At 41.0% G+C, this 13,649-nt stretch overlaps 1 protein-coding gene across 2 annotated transcripts in view; it reads right to left on the reverse strand.

The window, feature by feature from the left end:
• Positions 1-13,649, reverse strand: part of Kitlg (KIT ligand) — an 84,925-nt gene that overhangs the window by 43,512 nt on the left and 27,764 nt on the right. For both annotated transcript variants that reach the window (XM_021204451.1, XM_021204450.1), the window contains exon 2: positions 5,399-5,512. In XM_021204451.1, coding sequence (XP_021060110.1) covers positions 5,399-5,512 — 114 coding nt within the window. The remainder of the gene's footprint in view (positions 1-5,398; positions 5,513-13,649) is intronic.

Here is a 13,649-nt window from a genome sequence, read left to right on the forward strand (position 1 = left end):
GAGGAGGAGGAGGAGGAGGAGGAGGAGGTAAAACCAAGTCCCCTTCTTCCATGCAAATGCCTATTCCCTTTAGTCCGACAAGATTGATTTATTCTAGGAAGTCCAACCTAATGAGACATCATTGTGGAATAAAATAATGTAAAGCTAAGAAGGGCTGTAAAATTCTCTAGTCATATAGATTTTCCTGGGGCCTGACTTCTCTGAGAAGTGGGAAAAGCTATAAGTGGCTCCTTCAGAAATGGACAAAAAGCATGGGAGAGTACAATTTAGAGTCTGAAGTGTTAAGGACCACCAATCAATCACATCCATGTTTCTCATTTCTACATTCAGAAAAGTGGATCCTAAAAGGATCCAGTAGTTTGCCTATGGGCAGATGAACAGGTAGGTAGGTATTCGATGGTATTCAAACCACCCCATGGCCCCAGTTTCCATCAAGAAACTCTGCAATGATCTGCCTCTATCACCTCAGGAATGAAGCTGACAGATTAGCATAGGAAATACTTAACGTCTTTATAACCAGGAGAAACAGAGGCCAGCCCTGCAGTTTCTGGGCCATCCACCATCGACTTGCACCGTCCAGGGAAACACGAAGCTTCCTGAACCCACATCCACAAGCTGCACCTCAGCACTTCTGCACTGTGGACCACACAGCTCCCCGAGAGACTGCTGGGGTTGGGCTCCTTCTAGCCTACCAATTTTGGTTAAAGCAGTGGCTTTTGAGCATTCTTTCAGAAGCTCAAATCTATGTCAAGCCAAGTTCAATCTGGAAGCATGGATCTATAAACAAAAGTCAAAAAGGCTTGGTGGCTCTAGGGACCACTGACAGCTACTGTCCCTGGAGGCACGAAGAAGGCAAAGGGCTCTGGGAGTGCACTTCAGTTCTCTTACACTTTAGTTTCCTTTTATGTTTACAGGTAGATCATCTCCACATTCCTTCTGTGCCCAGTACACTACCACCACTTTAAATGGCAAATGGCACTTGTCCAGAGACACCTCTATTTCAACTCTCACAATCATTTGATAAGATTAATCACAATAAATTTATTGTAAATGGGAAGAAAACTGGGACAGAGAGAATTTATGTGATAATAACTGGCTTAAAAAAAAACTTGTTTACTATATATCACAAAGTGGATACTGAGATTTAGAAAGGTAACTACTAATCTAATTTAAAATAGTTAGGATATAAACACAGACCTACCCAAATTCATGATGATAACCAGTGTATACATGAGCGCAAATTGGATACTGCGCTATGCTGTGAAAAATTTTAAAAAGTAAGTGCATTTATTTATTTATTTATTTGTCGTGTGTGTGTGTGTGTGTGTGTGTGTGTGTGTGTGTTTGTCTGCATGCACACACATGTGCACACAGCCATATGCCATAGTGTGTATGTGGAGGTCTGAGGACGACTTATAAAGGTCATTTTCTCTCCCCTTATTGGAAAGCCCAGGGGTAGAACCTGAGTTGGTTGGTTTGCCAGCGAGATCCTCCAGCCGCAGAGCCCTCTTGCTGGCCCCACTGCTTATTATACTGTGACCCACACTGTAAGTCAGAGGACTGACTCATCAAATTCCATTAATAATTTTCTGTTCTCTTATGTTTTTATTTCCTCCTCTATACAATACAGGCTGTGAATTGCATAGGTCTTTATTCAGGAACAAGGGATCTTCAGAGCCTGTTCTCCCTAACTTGACTTACTTTCAAATGTCTTAATATAAAATACTCAAGAAAACATACTGAGTTCGCTAGAAGAACTCCTGGATGATTTCCCCCTGAGTCAAGTGCTGGAAGGCAGATTTTTTTTTTTTCTTTTATTGCACAGTGATAACATTTGCACCCAAAGTAAGAAATTATATTTTACTGTCAACATCACAAAACTCTCCCTTTCCAAGTGTTTCTTCTTTCTTATCTTCTTAATGATTTTGGAGGGTTTTTTTTTTAATGTATATTTGTATAGGTCTTTATTAAGTTACAAGTGATTATTAAAAGGTAATAATCATCAGAAAAAGGCAAGCATAGAGAATCTTAGGAGCTGCTTGTAATACCCACCTGTGCTGCTTGAAAATATCACTTTCACGTCTACAGGAAGTGGTACTTCGTAAGTCATGTCCCTTCCGCCACTTTGCAATAACACCTACCAGAAGCGTCTCTTCAGCATTGCATTCACCTTCAAATGTTCAGCCTGGTGTCAGATACACCCTCATCTTCCAAACAAACGGACCACCTATGTTTACAATGTATTTTATTTTATGTGTAGGAGTCTTTTGTCTGCACGCATATCCTGTTCACTATGTGTGTGCTTAGTGCCAAGGGGGTCAGAAATTGGGTATCAGACCCCTTAGAACTGGAGTTACAGAACTCGGGTCCTCTGGAAAAATCAGCCAGAACTCCTGAGCTTCTGAGCATCTCTCCAGGGCATGACCACCTATTTGAAATTTGCAGCTCCCCTGGTCTGCTCTCAGCATCCGCCGGTATAGTGGCAGCTCCAGAGGACTATTTTCCAGTGACCTACTTTAAGCATACTTCAGAGCTTTGTATTAATAGACATGCTTAAAATCTGTGTAATGTAGAATCACTTGGAGGTAGCAATGGGACCAAATTACAGGGAAGATAATGACCTCTGACCTCCCCCCCTCCATCCCCCAGTACTAGCTATTGAACCTGGAGCTTCACACATGCAAGTGCTTCTGCACGGAGCTATATCTTGAACACTTTGTCTCTAAACTTTTGACAGAATAGACCATCAAAAGCAAACTGTTCTGAAACCTCTTTACAGAACTTCATGAAAAATGTAGGTGCCTGGACACTTTCCCAGGCTTACTGAATCAGTTCCTTGGATCAGGGCCCAGTGTTTCATAAGCACCACAAGCAATGGTGATGTGCATCCAAGTGCAGTCTGTCCTTTCTCCATTCACCCAGCAACACTGGACGATGGGTGTGATGGTTAGCTTTAATTGTCAATTTGAGACAATCTAGAATTACCTAACAAGGGAGTCTACTTGAGGGATTGACTACTACGTTAGGTTAGGTTGGTGTATTGGCTAGCTTTGTGTCAACTTGACACAGCTGAAGTTATCACAGAGAAAGGGGCTTCAGTTGGGGAAATGCCCCCATGGGGTCCAGCTGTGGGGCATTTTCTCAATTAGTGATCAAGAGGGAGAGGCCCCTTGTGGGTGGGACCATCTCTGGGTTGGTAGTCTTGGTTCTATAAGAGTAGGCTGAGTAAGCCAGGGGAAGCAAGCCAGTAAGTAACATCCCTCCATGGCTTCTGCATCAGCTCCTGCTCCCTGACCTGCTTCAGTTCTAGTCCTGCATCCTTTGGTGATCAACAGCAGTATGGAAATGTAAGCTGAATAAACCCTTTCCTCCCAACTTGCTTCTTGGTCATGATGTTGTGCAGGAATAGAAACCCTGACTAAGACAGTTGGCTTGTAAGCATATCTGTGGGGGATTATATTGATTGCTCTAATTGGTATGAAAACACCTAACCACTGTGGGCAGTACCATTCCCTGTGCATGACATGAAGATTATATTAGAATGGAGAAAGTGAGCTGAACGCCAGCATTCATGTATTAATTTATTGCTCTCTGCTGACCATGGGTATGATGTCACCAGGTGTTTCAAATTTCTGCCCCTTTGACTTCTCCTTGATGAAAGAACTTGGAATTGTGAGCCAAATAGACCCTTCTCTCTTAAGTTGTTTTTGTTATTCATAATGGGAAAGAAAATTTGGACAATGAGCCGGGTATAGTGGGTATATACCTGTAATCCCTGCATGGGTTAAAAAGATCACAAATTTGATGAGGTCACGCTGGACTACAAATGAAAGTCCTATTTCAAGCAACAAAACAAAACAAATCATACACACACACACACACACACAAGAAAACAACAAATCTCTCAAATACTTGAATTTTCTGCTGGTGATACATCTAACTCAAACATAAAGCACTTACTTAACAAACACAGTTCCTTAGGACCCCATCCCCACCCCCACATACACACAAGGGTGGGTAAACAAATGAACAGCTTCTACTGATATACACAGAACTTAGAATAAAACACATACCCTTTTTTTAAACACCATTTCTCGGGTCACAAATTAACAAGAAACTTGAAGAAAAGGCCCATGATCTATGCTTCCAAAACTACTTTCTCCTTATCACCACCCCTCCCCGCCGCCCCCTGCTTTCCCATATATCAGATATTCAACAGTGAGCTGAAGAGCCAATAGGCAAAAACTGTACTGTTTTGCTCACCAGACTTCAAGTGTTCATACACTGTCAGCTATTTTATGACTTTCAGTGCTAGGGAACAGACTCAGAGCCTTGTGCACACTAGGCAAGAATGCTTTTAAATCTGGAATGTCTTGGCATGTTAAGGAATCAGCATAAATCCTCTGTGTGTGTGTGTGTGTGTGTGTGTGTGTGTGTGTGTGTTTCTTATTCTTCACTGAGGGTAAATTAGTCAAGCCCTAACTACAGAGCTCTGCTTTGATTTTCAAGTTCTGTTATGAACACCCCTCCTCACACACACAGTAATACATACCTAAAGACAGAGCTCACTGTTTCATATACTAACATCATTAAGTTTATTTTATTTCTTTTCTCCATCTAACAACTCTTACTTCTTCCCCATTCTTATACCAGCTGTGTTCCCTACTCAATTTTAAAACAACCTAGAGCTACAGAGTTGAGAAATGTTCACTCGATGATTTTTCCTTTATCTTGGGTCATCCCATAGGACTAGGCTGTCCTCCAGATCACGATTCTCCCATCTCAGCTCCTTGAGTCACTGTATGTCTATGTCATCATGCCTGGCTCAAATTCTGAGAATACTGAAATCATTTTCAGTAGTCCAAGTAAATACAAAATCTCTCTCCTAAGTCAGGAGAGTAGGAAATACTGCATCTACATTGTGCTTTGCTCTCTGACTTGAGTCTTAACAGAAGTATCAAAAGAAATGAAGCAAGAGGCTGGTATAGATGAAGATGCATGTGTGCAGAATGGCTTTTGGTTAGGGAGGACATCTCAGTCTTTGGGCTGATGGGGAACATGGGTGTCATAGGTGTCCTGTGCCTATGTTTCTTACAGAAGCAGGAAGCCTCATAGCAGACACAGTCCCACAGAGAAACCAACTCAGTAGATAATAGGGAAAAGCCAGTCTCTGTCTTTGACTGAGAAGACAAGACCAGCTAAGAACCAAAGTCACTCTGTTGGTGTTCAAAGGGCCAGTTATACAGACAAATCCTCCAAGATCTCCGCATCTCCCATCTGCCAGAGAAGCACTTCAGTGATTCCTTGTCTTAGAAAGCTAGGGACTTGTGTTGGGAGTGCCCCAAACCTATGTGGTCAGCAAGCACAGGGAAGAGGCCAAAAATCATTCCTTACTTACCAGTTTTGTAATGTCTTTTACATTATCAGTCACAGGACTCCCGCAGATCTCCTTAGTTTTGACGAGAGGATTAAATAGGAGCAGTTGAAGATAAATGCAAGTGATAATCCAAGTCTAAACAAACAAACAAACAAACAAAAAACAGAAACATTTCTTGGTGTCCATCAGTTAAAAAAAATCCAGAATTATGCAAACCAGTAACACCTTATACCATATGTGGTAAATGCACATATACCAGAGCTGGCGGGGGGGGGGGGGGGGGGGTTCTGTTTTAAGCTGATGGTTTAAAATGTTAAGCATTCAAGCTGCTCTCGCCAAACTGAAATGAGAAAGAGCAGCAACAACAAAATACTCCTGGCTTCAGTCCTGTTTGAATTACTCTTTCAATGGCTTTACTGTTAACTTCTGCTGTAAGCGTTCTCCAGCCAGTTTCCTGATGGCAATTAGGGATGAACTTGTAGCAACACGTAACAGAATTATCACTTAGGGGGAACCTCGGAAAAAGTAGGAATGCATGAAATTCATAGCCTAAGGCTGAAGGGAACCAACTCTCCTTCTAAATGTAGACAATTTGGCGGGCAGAAACAGAACCTTGAAAGGAACTTTCATTTAGACCTCTATACTGGCACTGGCATACTGCTCCACGGGCTAGCAGAAGGGTGTGTCTTTAGACTGAAGGCAGAATTTAACCTAATTTTTATGACAGTGAGAGAATTATTATGATTATGTCCACTCAGTTTGTTTACCACTTATAGGGAAAACATATCCTTAGCCAATAGAAAGATATTTTTGAACAGTGGCAAGAAATACTTTCTCTCTTTCCTCTCTCTCTCTCTCTCTCTCTCTCTCTCTCTCTCTCCCCCCCCTCCCTCTCCCTCTCTCCCTGTCTCTCTTTCTCTCTTTTTCCCCCTCTCTCTAACTCTCTCCCTCACCTACCTCTCTTACTTTCACAGACACATCTCCCCCAAAGAAAAATTATACCTTACACCATGGATTAGTTCTTTTATGCATGATTTGTTTTTCTTTCTCACAGTATATTATAGACTTTTCCAAACTTGAGCATCTGATTTCCCACCCTTTTTTTTTCAAGGATCTACAAAACACATACAATAGTGTCGTGCATACAAAAATCCCTCAATATGTGTTTGCCAGATGAATCCACAGCCAAGAAAGAAATCTATTGCCATTCCCTAATTCAGTAACCACTTGCAGAACAAAACTCGGGAGGCAGAGACCGCAGCCGTCACCAGGGAAAGGAAGATGATGAAGATGTCCTCGAAACTCAGAGGCAGGTAAATCAATAATACCTGAACCCATGATAAATGTTTTTGGGAACACAGAGAAAAAAGCAATTAATCAATTAATCGCAAGAGGAGACAAAGGGTAAGAAAGCAGCTCCAGGGAAACCCAGAGTGAAAATGTGACATGAGGACTTTGTAAACACTAGTAAAGAATGACCCCCCGCTGGAAAAAATAAATAACATAAACAAAGGCATGTGAAAATATTTAAAAACACGTTAGATCTTTTAGGAACTGACATTCATCTATGGCATCTAAAAATTGCACAGAGGCACACGTGCACATGGCTAGAATTTTTTCTACTTATGTGGCTAGCTACATGTTCGCTAAAAGGAACTAAATTGTTTTCAATAAATGTCTGCGTACTGACACACTGGACCACACAACAATTTTTTTTTATTTGCTAACGTTTTTCACTATGATACTGCATCTGTAGATACAGTGGCTTACGAATGGAATTAAAACCTCTTATTCTTTCACTGCTCAGGATCCCCTTCAGCAGCAATAGTACCTAAGTTTATTTAGGATTACTTTGAGCTTGAGCACTATGGGGACATAACGTTACATTACACGATCTCCCTTAAATCACAGTGAAGACCAAATGGTACAAAGATCTGTCGGGGAATCCCTATTTGGGGGAAAACTTGGCACATAGGCTTCCCATTAATATCACAGTCTTCCTTCATGGGTATTTATTATATTGTGCCTTTCTTTTACATTGCTGATGCTGAGATGTGACTCCTCCTGAAAATGATGTCTCCAAGGCCCTTTATCCTGATAAGATTTGGGAAGCCTCCCCAAGGACCTTGGTAACTGGCCAACTGAGAATAATGTTCATATTGTAGATCCTAGGAAAATTGGGGGAAAGAAAGTGGGTAGAAGAGAGGGAGGGAGAGAGAGAGGGAGACAGAGAGAGAGGGAGAGACAAACAGACAGACAGACAGACAGACAGACAGACAAAGACAGACAGAGAGAGACAGACAGAGAAGAGAGACAGAGAGAGTCGAACAGAGACAGAGAAACAGAAAAAGACAGAAACAGGGAGAGACAGACAGACAGAGAACTTTCTCATTCATTCAAGAAATAGTTATTAGGTACTTTATTGAGTATATATCATGTGCCACACGTCTCTCTGGATGCTACACTAGACACTGAACAAAAACGCAGAATACCTCTACTTCTGTAAATTTCACCTTTAGCTTAGGGAGATGAACACAAAGAGGAACGGAACTATATAATCTGATATAAAGTCTTAAGAAAAAGAATCATCAGGGCCAGGGAAAGGGATTGATATTAAGACCCAGTGAGATGATTTGAACCTAAAATCACAAACAGGCATGATTTTAGGTTCAAACTGAGAGTCACAAAAGACCCAGGTATGGGACAGGCACACCCAGTTTCATTGGGCTGTACTACGTTGCACATGAACAGCTACTGTGGTTTTTGACAAACTGGAGGTTTGTGGCAAGCACATATTGATCAAGTTTCTTGGGGCCAATTCCAACACCATTAAAGTATTTTAATTCAGGTGTGCATATTGTTTATTTAGACATAAAGCTGTTACATAGTTACTGCTAAACAGTATAGTATAGGTACAAACATATGGGAAAGCCAAAGACTTAGCGACTCTCTTTACTGTGATGGCTATTTGTTACAGTGTTTGGGATGGAACCACACTAGTTCCAGCTTCAGAGAAAAACTCAAGACAGGCAGCAAAGAGCAGATACCGTTGAGCTGGTGCTCCACAGTTCTCCCGTTTCTAATGTCCACTGCAAGTCGCCGAACACATGGTATGTGTGTGGCAATGACAGAAGACAGACCTGCAGGACCTCGGCTCTTGCTGTATCTGCCCAGTTCAGCGGCCCTTCAAAGCCATTGAATGAGAAGCTTTCATCTTTAAACCAGAGTGGCTGTCACTCACCAAGACCAATCACAGCAGTTAAGCACTTGGGATCTTGGGATTGCTACCTAATAGCTTCAGTTGTGTGCTCTTGGAGGAAACATGGATGTGCTACAGAACATCTTGAGTTCAAGTTTTAGAAAGAATTCTCCAGAGGATCAAATCCCTGCCATTCTCCCATCTAAAGAAAAAAAAAAAAAAAAAAAAAAAAAAAAAACAGAGCTAGCCTTTACCTTTGTCCTTCCAGGATTGTAGTATGGGTGAAAACAGACTGGCATTTTAAACACAGTGATCAAAGGGATATTTCCCCCCAAGGACTGGATGGAACTAAAGTATTCCACTTAGACATCTGCTGGAAAATGATGCTACTGAGAAAGCAGATGCCAAGTCCCTAAGGTATACTGAAGGGGACACCTTGATTTAAAGAGCAGGAGTAAACCCGGAGCAGCAGATGGCATCAGACTGAGGCAAAATTAAGGGTACTGCAGCCCACAGTCCAGGACTCCTGTGAATGAAACAAAATTCATTGTAGAATTTTTAGCATAGGAGGAACATGAGGGGACTTTGAATTTAAATAAAACAGAAGCAGTTTAATAAGGGGCTGGGGATGGAGCACATGCCAACATGTAAAAATTCTTCAGTTGGATCCCTAGGGCCACAAAACAGGGCATGGTGGTGCAAAACTACCTGTAATCCTGGTGCTCAAAAGCTGGAGGCAAGTTCAAAGATCAAAGTTCAAGGTTATGCTCAGCTAGAGAGCAAGTTTGAGGCCAGCCTGGGATGTAAGCTACTCTGTCACCAAAAGACGATAACAAAAATACATTGATAAGAAGATGACTCTGGAGCTCTAAAGGCTGGACCCTGAGTCAGAAGCTCTACAACTGCAGTGTGATTTGAGAGTCAAGGCAACTCCAAAGATTTAGCCATGTGTGGCCAAGGTGAGAAGTTACACTCTATGTAGGGTAACTTGTACCATCTTCCAGTGATGATACCAGGTTAGGGCATTTGAATCTGGATTTGAAGTAGGAGATGGATTGGGACTGGAAATATAAATATGACCGCCTTTGATAAAGAAGTGGGATTCTACACAAAAAGCATGAAATAAGTCACCCAGGGATTCTAAATAGAAAAAACAAAAACAAAAACAAAGACAAAGACTGAACATCCTACAGTGTCAAAGTTCAGGTCCCATGGAAGGTAAGAACTCATGCAGGGGCTAGACAGGTAGACACCAAAGGAGTGGGAAAACACACACACACACACACACACACACACACACACACACACACAAAACCAACAATTAAGGACAGAGTGTGGTATCACATGACTACGAATCCCAGCACTTAGAGTCTGAGGCAGGAGGACCACAAAGTTGTCATAGATTTACGCAGTGACACCGTGTCTCAATAAGAAACAAAATCCTGTGAAACAAAAGAAGAGAGGGGTTGGCCAGATGATGTCAGGACCTGAGCATCAACCACTGGGTTAAGCAACATGGAAGCCACTGACTATCACTAACCAAGATTTTTTTTTTTACTGAGGAAGCCTAAAAAGACTTGTCTGAAGTGGGCTCAAGAACGCAAGGGAAAAAAGTAACCAAAAAGAATATGAAACTTGGGCTGGAGAGATGGCTCAATGGTTAAGCGCACTGCCTGTTCTTTTAGAGGTCCTGAGTTCAATTCCCAGCAACTACATGGTGGCTCACAACCACCTGTAATAGGATCCGACGCTCTCCTCTGGCACGCCCTAGGAGAACCACAATGTACTCACACACATAAAATAAATAAATCTTAAAAATAAATAAATAAGTATGAAACTCTTTTGAAGACTTTCCTTTTAAGCGAGGACAACTTAATAAACAAACTACAAAAATAAAAACAAAACGGAGTGGTAATTGACAAGGAAGTGTAAGCTTCCATGGTGGTGGTGGTGGGGGAGGGCATTTGAAATAAGTTAGGGGCATCAGCCCTCAACTGGGGGTTATCGAGGGAGAGAAAACAGCTGGCGTAGAGCCACATGTCTGAGTACAGAAGGTGAGAAGGACATCTAAAACACAGCAGCTGGCTTCCAAGAGAAGTGTAGACAGCTCACCAAAACTAGAAAATCATGGAATGATAGATACAGGCTTTGGCTGGGAGCAGAGCAATACCGGGAATGAAGCTCTCTGTTTCAAACATTTACTATGTATTAAGCAGCTTGCATATCTAATAACAAATAAAAACGTCATTTTCATGTATCGTCATTTTCAAGATGAAGAAATCGATATGATTTCAGAATAGTGAAGCCAGTATGTAAAGTCAGGTCTGTCTGATTCTAATTTCTGTCCTTTTAAATACAACACACTGCCCCAATACTACAGGGAATCTGTCAGATCAATTATAAGGACGCTAAAGCATATCTCTAGTACTTTAATAATTTTGAAAATACCAAACATATGGGAACACATTTGTTCCATATTCCATGCACAGCTGAATATTCTACACCCTTCAGATGATCATACTTTTTAATATATGTCCTTTGATAGTTTCTTAAAATACAATTAAGACAGATTGCTACAACAATTGCAAAATGATTTCACCTGCGTAGCCTCAATTTTAGCTGTCAGTCAAGTACAAATGTCTGCAAAGATGCTTTTGCTGGTTTTACAGAGAAGTCTGCTTGGTTAAGGTGAAGATCAAATCTGTGCTAACTTAATCAAATGTCACAGAAAAAGGCTCTATTTCTTTCTCTTTCTTTCTTTCTTTCTTTCTTTCTTTCTTTCTTTCTTTCTTTCTTTCTTTCTTTCTTTCTTTTTTTGAAGAACTTCATTTCAAGGCAATTCCAAGTAAATCTGCATTGTAATGTAGCTTTTGTGTGTACTTTGATATCACTAAGAAAAAGCCTCCCATTTGGTGAAGTTCTAATTCTTTAGTATAACCCGGGCAGGAGGATGGAAGAGCAGAGTTAAGAATGCAGAATTAGTGGGACCTTTTCAGTATGAATGATTCTATAAGAAACTTTAGAGCCAATTATCTCCCCTAGTTTCTTGGACCACAGTAGACATATTCAGCCTGCACCAAAGGGAAGTCTGGTAGAGCAACTGCATTCTGCTATTACACGAAGCTCCAAGCTGCTGAACTTGCAGGAAGGACTGCATTTCAATTTGTCCTTCAGTTTGTTCCTTACCCTCTTTCCTACAGATGCTCAGTGATTATTCACATCATACTCTTACTGAAGAACTGGGTCCCTTCTCTACCTGCTAAAGGCCTTCTCTTCCTTTTTTTCTAAAAATTTTCTTTGTCATTGGTGTACTCTTGTTCTTTCTAAAAATTGTATCACATTTTTTTCTTATTTTTTAAAGTTAATATAATTATGTCACTTCTTTCTTTTCTTTCCTCCCTCCAAACACTCCTGTACCTCTCCTTGCTCTCTTTCCAATGCATGGCCTCTTTTTTCATTAGTTGTTGTTACATACATACTTGCATATGTATGTGTATTGCACATGTATGTGTGTATGCATATGTATATGATCTATATATGCATATGTATATGATGAATATGTATGTGTATATGATATGTACATGCATATGTATATGATGAATATGTATGTGTATATGTATATGTATGTATTTCTAGATACAGAAGTTCATCCCGCTCAGCCTGTACTTGTATGTATGTTTTCATGGCTGATCATTAGGTACTGGATAATTGATACCTAATTGGTAGGCTCTTCCTTGAGGAAGACCCATTTCTCCTACTCTCTTGATGAAGATGTTCTTGAAGGTGTGTAAGCACATGTCTTGTCCATCATGGGAACCCATCGGAACCAGCATACTAGCCCTGAAGATGACTGTGCCCTAGTACTGGAACCTGTGAATGTGTTGTTGTATGTGATAGAGTGGACTCTGAGAGGAAACACTATCTTGCGTTGTAGGGCCACCTGTGCCCTTAAAGATGGGGAATACTTCCTGTCTCTGATCAGAGACAGTGTGTCATGAGAAGGATATGCTTTACCAAACCTGGCTTTGAAAACAGAGACAACAATCCAAGAGTCAGGGCAAAGGCCACTTGTAGAACCTGGAAGATGGAAGGAAACGCTTTCCTCCCTCGAGTCTTTGGGGAGGAAGACTTGATTTTAGACATGATATAAAGAAAATAGTCATAATTTATTTGTAGCCCTTTAAGCCTCTGAATTTGTGGTGATTTCCACAGTGAAAATATAAAAACAAAACAGACCTCGACAAAAACTTTCTGAATGAATCAAATCAAGACACTAATCTGACTACATCAAGCTATTCTGTCTGAGGAGGGTGAGCTCCCTCTACAAGAATTCTGAACACCTAACCTCTACTTTAAGCAAAGAAACCTAGCTTTTGTACTGTCTTATTGATTCGCGCCCCTGAATAAGATTGAGTTTGAACAAAGGTTTTTAGGGGTAAAGGAACTCCCTTACACACTCCTTCTCCCCTTCTATCTCAGAAACCATGAGAAAAATCAGCCTATCCCCTGGGAAAGTAAATTAAATATGTAAATAAAAGCCTCGCCCATTTCATGAACTAGTGATAAAAAAATGAGATGGAAAACCATTCCAACTAGAGAAACTGTATAACCTTTCATTGTGCAGCTTATGAACTTTGAATTGGTTAGATGAATAGAGTTTAGGAATGTTTGACTAAGGCACACGTGCTGACTCACACCTAGTACTTGGGAGGCACAAAATTGCTGTTAGTTCAAGGCCAGCCTGACTACACAGTAATCTCCAGGGCAGTCCGGTTCTCAAGTGGGAGCTTGTCTCATAAAATAAATAAAATAAGAAAGAATGAAAAGCTTCCATAATGAGTCTCAAGAAGTCCTATACAGCTCAAACTATCAATGAACAGGATATGGCCTTTAAACTACAGATAGAACCACACCTGCCCTGTGGAAGGCGAGTCAGGACTATTATGTCCAGATATTTTGACATTGTTTTAGGGGTCAGCTGGCACTGTCCATGTTTTGGTTTTCACCCGTGTTGCACTTAAGAAAATTCAGCGAAGCGTGCCAATTATGCGGACAGAATCTTTACCCTCATTT

Source organism: Mus pahari, chromosome 9 (assembly GCF_900095145.1).
Source record: "Mus pahari chromosome 9, PAHARI_EIJ_v1.1, whole genome shotgun sequence".
In the NCBI taxonomy this organism is placed as follows: domain Eukaryota; kingdom Metazoa; phylum Chordata; class Mammalia; order Rodentia; family Muridae; genus Mus; species Mus pahari.